Below are 7,313 nucleotides of genomic sequence, written 5' to 3'. Positions count from 1 at the left end.
TGTTTATATATCATTGAAAACTAATTATAAAAATTTGTTTTGGCCACCTTCACCTTTATTCTTAAATAAATAATTACTCTGAGGGGTGCGAGAACATATTAAACTTTTTTAGGGGTGCGGGGCATGAAAAAGGTTGGGAACCACTGTTCTATAGGTATGTATATTGTACAACACGTTTTATCTACACATACTGTACCTGAATTTGGTCAACCTGGATAATCCATACGTAATATGACTTTTATAATTTTGATTACATGTATGTAATGACGTTTTACCCTTCATAGTGAAATAATTACTCATTAATCTATATATCTTTGCAACATTGCAAAATAAAAACATGTAGATTACTGAGTCTTTTAAAATAAATTTATATCCAGTATTACTGAACAATCACAAGTTTATATGGACATAAGTTTTGATTCTTTTAAATCTCCTATCCAGTCGAACTTTTGATGGACTTTTATGCATAGAAATTTGCGATTGTTTTGTAATAGTGAATCCAAAATTTATTTTAGATTACTTTACATAGTAGTATGTATTCACCTACTACTGACAAATGTGTCAATATGAATCCATGAGATAAAGTTTAATTAAAGTTTGTTTTCTTGAATTTCGCGCAAAGCTACACAAGGGCTATCTGCGCTATCCGTCCCTAGTTTAGCAGTGAAAAGAAAAGGAAGTCATCACCACCCACGGACAACTCTTGGGTTACTCTTTTACCAAACAATAGTGGGATTGACCGGAAGGGGCGAACGTTTTTCGTGTAACGATCGCTAGAACGCGAGTCGAGCGCCCTAACCACCTAGCCATGTTGTTCTTCTTGCCTTGGTCCCCCAATGGCTCAGCGGACTTACAACGTTAAAAACCGGGTTTCGATACCCGTGGTGGGCAGAACAGAGATAGCCCATTGTGTAGCTTTGTGTTTAATTCAAAACAACAACAGCAAAATCTTCTTGCCTTTCTCAGGACGTTGTGTTTTAGATATTTAGGCTGTTTTAAACCTCAATATATAATTGGAATATTAAAGTTAGTATTTACGTATATAGTATAATAACAAAAGGGACAACATATATTAATGGGCCGTGATGTATGTAGACTTTCAATTTGTGGAAAGGCAGAAGATATTACAATTGGGGTGTAACGGATTTACTGTGTTACATTTATTTCAATATCTAAGCTCGTTTCATTTTTATAAATAATACTGGTTTTATCTTTGCCAGTTTAGTTTTTGCATAGTATGGGCTTTAATTTTGTACCTGGTTTTTGAATAAATTTCTGAGAAAAAGGTTTCACAGCTTCTTTGTTCTCGCGAGTTTCTCTAAGCTGTTTGACCTAATGTATAATTTCTGTATAGAAGATGCTTTTTGATGTTGTGTTACTGCCAGCAATAAACTCCTTCAGTGTATATCATCGCAATAATATTTTTTCTACAAGTTTAAGATAAACTACTGGACTAGATGTACTTCCGTAGGGTTCCATAGTAAATAAAAGCAATTTTGACAATAAAAAATATTTTTATTTTATGTTTATGAAGTTCTTAAGTAGCTTACAGAGTGCAAAATATTTCTCGTTATTCACGCCATGCGAACGTTTTTCTGATTTTACGACCGTATAAATTATAACGTTAAACGTCCCTTATGCGACGTCATTTTAGTGTTTGTTCATTGACATACAACACACTACTGTATGATGGTGTGAATAGTTAAAACAGGTGACCCCTTCCAGACGCCCTTCAATTCCTTTCAGAGAAGTAGAAATCGATACTGAATTCTACGGGGGTAGTTCAAAATGAAACAGGATTTTCTTACTCCTTCTTTGGATATTGAACAAACTGCAGCCAGTGTGTGTGATAGTAGTAAGAGATATCACATGTTATATAGCCCACACTTGCAAAATGAAAACAAAATACGTGTAACATTTGTTTTCAATACCTTGTAAAGCACAAACTTCCAACCCTTATGACTTCCATCACTTTAGTACAAAGGTTGGTTTGTTAGAATAACTTAACTCTTCCAGAAACTGATAGTGTTAATGAAACTGTACACAACGGCATCCGCGACTCTCATTATGCTCTTAACAGAATGGCATTGCAAGAATCACAAAATGGTGGAATACTTAACGGCGACTATCTGTAGAAAAAGTATCTTGTTAAATACACTGGTGTGTATTTGTTGATATTATAATCATATTTCTTTCTGATATGCCCTCGTACATGTTTTAGTCTTATCGAAGATGGCGTCGCTTTAAACTTTATTACATCTGACGAGTTATTTGTAAACCATCTGATGCATGAAATCAAAAAAATTTCTTACTAAAAAGTTAACTGACGAACCCCATAACGTAAAGTTTTTATAAATTGCCACAAAATGATTGTCAATTGATAAAAGTATAATTAATGTTTATTTATGAAAATATTTAAAACTTTGTTTCTTTGTTATTGTTTCAGAATTTAACGGAAAGATACATTTGGCTATCTAACCGTCCCAAATTCTAATATAATAGACTAGGAGAAGTCAGCTAGTGAACAGCACCCATTGTCTACTGTGGTGAATATGGCTGGTTCTAGTATAGATGATACAGTCGACGTTCTACCTACTGCTACTCATGAAACTTCTTAGGCAGATGGTCTAACTCCTGCATGTTCTACAGGAGAAAGCGTAGCTATCGGATTTCAGAAACAAATGAATAATTCCAACGTTTATGTAACGCAGACGACAGAAAACTATACAGCAAACTGTTCCGTAATTACAAAGCAAACTATGACTGAAACAGCTCAAAAAGGTTCATTAAACTCAGACGGAAGGAAACATATCAGGTCACAATCCAGGATTTGCACAAAACGCTTGCGGAATGTTATGTTTCGAATCTTTCTTACTGTCATTCTTTTCGTCTATATCGTTCTTGGGGGTGTCATTTTTTCTACTCTGGGAATACCCGATGAATCTCTTCAAAATTTAAAAGTTAAGAAATGGAAAAACGATACAGCTATAATATTAGCTACAGCATTGAGACAGGTGGAGCCTTATGAAGAAATATGGGCTCGGACCATTTACCATTATTTGGATTCCTTCGAAAATGACTTACTGGATGCTTTCCACAGAGGCTATCAACCAGATTCTAAGTCAGAAAATTCTAATTCCTGGACTTTAGAAAATGCTATCTTTTTCAGCTTTTCTTTAGTTACAACAACAGGTGAGCACCTGGTGGTAAAAGAGAAGCTGTATTTTATGTTTGAACAGCTTTCTCTTTAAGTAGAGAACCTTTTTAATGAACAATGGGTTATTGATTTGATAGAAAAATAAAAACACTATCAAATACAGTATCTACATTACTTGTTAAACCATTTAAGCTAAAATAATGAAATATGTATAAAAATATCTGATATCTTAAATGCATCTCGGATCACAGTTAAAAAGATGTGTTAAATAGAGAAAGGAAGAACTCAGCAAATAAATTAGTCGTATGTTACGTGAAGTAGTTAGGCCTAACACAGCATACAGTTTAGAGCACGGAATGTTAAATATGTTTGGTATTTAACATGCTATGTATTATAATTTATCTCGGACGAGTCTCCGATTTATTACGTGACGTACGTTACATATTACAATTTCAAATCGCCTAAAATTTTAATTTTATTTTTAATTTAGAAGTTAAATAAATATCGATATGTATCAGATTTATTATATTTGTCAACAAGACTGATAAACACAATTTTCTTTCTCAACACAAATATGTTTTAATATGCAAATAATAATATAATTGATAATAACGGTTATTACAAATAATAGTTTACATACAAGTTTTACAAACTTACAAACAATACTCAGCTTTCTACCTGGTCTGGAACTGAATGTTTTATCGACACTTCATGGAGAGCAAATTATTCCTGAGTTGATACACATGGACAATTTACTTGACAGCGCTTTTAAAAAAAGGAACGTTTGTCGAACGTTGACTTTGATATCGTTCTGTATGAATATTGTTTCACGTTGTTGCTCAGATAAAAGTGTTTTAAGTGTATCGACTGTTGCTAATATACCATTCATGAAAAAAATCAAATATTCTCTATCATTAGATTCGGAGAAAACTGGGTGTGTTTGTATTTCTAGAATTAAACTCCTGATTCATTTTATTTTTGGACATGATACCTGTTATCTTATATGATGTTTCCGTTTCTTAAAGCACACGATGTCTAATTGGTAATACATTTTAGTAAATCTTTAAAAGTATTTCTTCTTTATTCCTTGTTAAACAACCTTAATTTGCTAATGTTCTCATACAGGTGTCTCATTTGTTGCCCCACGAAGTAGCTGGTACAGCATTATGATTATGACATACACCAGTCTCGGCGTCCCTTTAACGTTGGTATGGCTTATGCTGATTGGAAGCTCATTAGCCAATTTTTGGACACTCATAATTTTTCAGGTTTGCTGCGGACCTCATGAACGACGCAAAAACAAACGAGTTCATTCAGAAATGAGCGAGACTGCGCATGACCAACACTTGTTAGATACCTGTGCTCAGCAAAATCATTTAAATACTGGTTCATCTGTAATACAAAGTAGCATTAAGATCTCACCGACTGGTGGTTCTTTCAGGTCCAAAAACGGTAAAGAAGCATCAAGTAAAAAACTCGAAAATTGTAATAAAGTTTTGAGAAGTGATGTCTCGGTTCCGTTTAATATTAGTCAAGGAGAGACTTCTGACAACGATCACAATGTAGTTATTCAATGGAATGGTAATTCACACGTCTCTAAAGATGTGATGTCACGTGATCTCATAATTCCTATTGTTTTCGCTATTGTTTTTTTTATCATATATTTAATATTTGGTGCTACGGTACTTTCTGTTATACATAGATGGCCACTAATGGATAGTATTTACTTAAGTTTTTTGATGTTTGCAACACTTGGAATCTGTGTTCTTCAAGATGTGCCTTCCGCCGTTATTATGCTTAACACGTCTGACTGGCAGAACGTATATTTTATAATCTTCATAATTGGAGGTTTTTTACTAATGGCCATGATTTTCAACCTTGTTCTCAAACAAAGTAAAGTAACAAAAAGAAAAAGACTTGCAGCTAGAAAAATGAAAACTTAAAATAATATTATGTTGTGTCCAGTGATTAGATATGCATTGATTTTGTATATTTAACTATGTTTCATATAGATTACAGTTGTAATAAAATTATATTATAATAAAGAATTGCAAGTATTTAAAATGTTGAAAGAAGTTTTCTGAGGAAATCTTGAAACATTTTCTTCTGTGTTCAGCAGAATTGAAAAACATGAATAAAATCAGTAATTTTAGAAAAATTTTAATTAATAGAGATGATCAAACTAAACCTATTGCCCTCCGCTAGTACAGCAGTAGGTCTACGCATTTACTAACGCTAAAATCAGAGGTTCGATTCCCCTCGGTGGGCTCAGCAGGTACACCGATGTAATTTTGCTATACGAAAACACACACACACGAAACCTATTGAAGACCTCACAAACTCATAAATCTTTATATTTTAAGTTATCACTGAAGGATCAACACTCTTCAACTATCCCTAAGTATATTCTAAATGATCATTCGTCATAACTTGAACTAGTTTAAAGTTTTAAAAATTGAAACTTTTTATGAAATAGTATATTTTAAAACATAATGGTAAGAAATGGGCCTTCGCAAGTGCTGGCATGTTAATTTAGAAAAGCATATTCCTTTTAATAAATAAAAGGCTAGATCTATTATACATTTCAGTAAAAACGATCACAGACATCTCTTTTCATACCTGAAGCTAAAATTAGAAATTGAAATGGATGCTCTTGCGCAAAACGTTCTGAAGAACAAAGTACTTTCAACTGTCGTCAGGGGCCTACTTTGTTTGGGAATTTCGCACAAAGCTACTCGAGGGCTACCTGTGCTAGCCGTCCCTAATTTAGCAGTGTGAGACTAGAGGGAAGGCAGCGAGTCATCACCACCCACCGCCAACTCTTGGGCTACTCTTTTACCAACGAATAGTGGGATTGACCATCACATTATACACCCCCACGGCTGGGAGGGCGAGCATGTTTAGCGCGACGCGGGCGCGAACCCGCGACCCTCGGATTACGAGTCGCACGCCTTACGCGCTAGGCCATGCCGGGCCTCAGGGGCCTACAGTTGCTCCCTATGAAGCACTAGAAGAAATTACGAGGCAATTAAAAACTTCAACTAGGAATGGAAAACTAAACCTAAACTCCAAAGTTAATCCAGCCCTTGATAATGATAACTGTATAATTAATCCGTATAATGTAATTGAGTACAGCACACAATCTCAATTCCGATAGATAATATGTAGACCGAGTACAAAGTGTTTAAACGACGAATCTTAAGATTTTAACGAAAGTCATAACCCGCATGCGCGACAAAACTGTATGCTTAGCAAATATAGTGGTACCCCTGTTCTCGAACTTAATCCGTTCTAGAAGGCTGTTCAAAAACCGTATCAATTTTTCCCATAAGAAGTACTGTAAATTAAATTAATCCGTTACAGACTTCCAAAAATTACGCATTATGAAGCAGTCTAAGTAAAAATATTGCTTATTTATACCTGTATAATAATACTTACATGCATAAAGTCAACCACAAAAACTATAAACACAATGAAAAAAACAATAAATGAAAATTTAACTAAACTTTACCTGTGCTGAGGAGAGCTGATGGCATAAGTGAAAGGTGGTGAGGAATGTGGAGAGTAGGAGGGTTATTATTGTTTGGAAGGGGAGTCACCTTCCATAAAAACGTCATATAACTCTCCTTCTGGGGTTCTTTCTCTTTTCTGTCTCTTTGCACCGCTACAACCTGCTTGAGACTCACTGGACCCATTTCTCACTAAAAACTTGTATAATGAGGTTTGTTTCTGCCTGGCACCCTCCCCATCTCTCACCACACTATGTATGCCACTTCTCTTCCTAAATTTTTCAAGCCACCCTCTACTAGCCTTAAAGGCATCACTTGTATCAGCACTTGTACCAGGGGTGTTTTTCAGGAGGTCAGCAAACAAATGCTTTGCTTTCTCACAAATGATGGTCTCAGATATGCTATCACCAGCTAACTGTTTTTCATTTACCCAAATCAACAACAGTTTTTCTACCTCTTCCATTGTTTGTGATCTTTGTTTCGTAAGCACTGTCACTCCTTTTGCAACATCAGCTCCTTTGATGACCTCTTTATTTTTCAGTATGATGCAGACTGTAGACTTCACCATACCAAACTGTGTAGCAAGGTCAGACACGAGAACACCACTCTCATACCTCGCTGTGAGATCTTTTTTCACCTCTCTTGTA

General features: G+C 35.0%; 1 protein-coding gene across 1 annotated transcript; it reads left to right on the top strand.

The window, feature by feature from the left end:
• Positions 1 to 4,124: 4,124 nt before the first annotated feature.
• Positions 4,125 to 5,100, top strand: LOC143236360 (uncharacterized). Its single transcript, XM_076474631.1, has one exon. The coding sequence runs from the start codon at positions 4,324 to 4,326 to the stop codon at positions 5,098 to 5,100; it is 777 nt and encodes a 258-aa protein (XP_076330746.1). The 5' UTR covers positions 4,125 to 4,323.
• Positions 5,101 to 7,313: the final 2,213 nt, after the last annotated feature.

The sequence above is a fragment of the Tachypleus tridentatus genome, chromosome 13 (assembly GCF_004210375.1).
Source record: "Tachypleus tridentatus isolate NWPU-2018 chromosome 13, ASM421037v1, whole genome shotgun sequence".
Lineage (NCBI taxonomy): Eukaryota > Metazoa > Arthropoda > Merostomata > Xiphosura > Limulidae > Tachypleus > Tachypleus tridentatus.
This window is presented reverse-complemented; position numbering and strand designations above follow the sequence as displayed.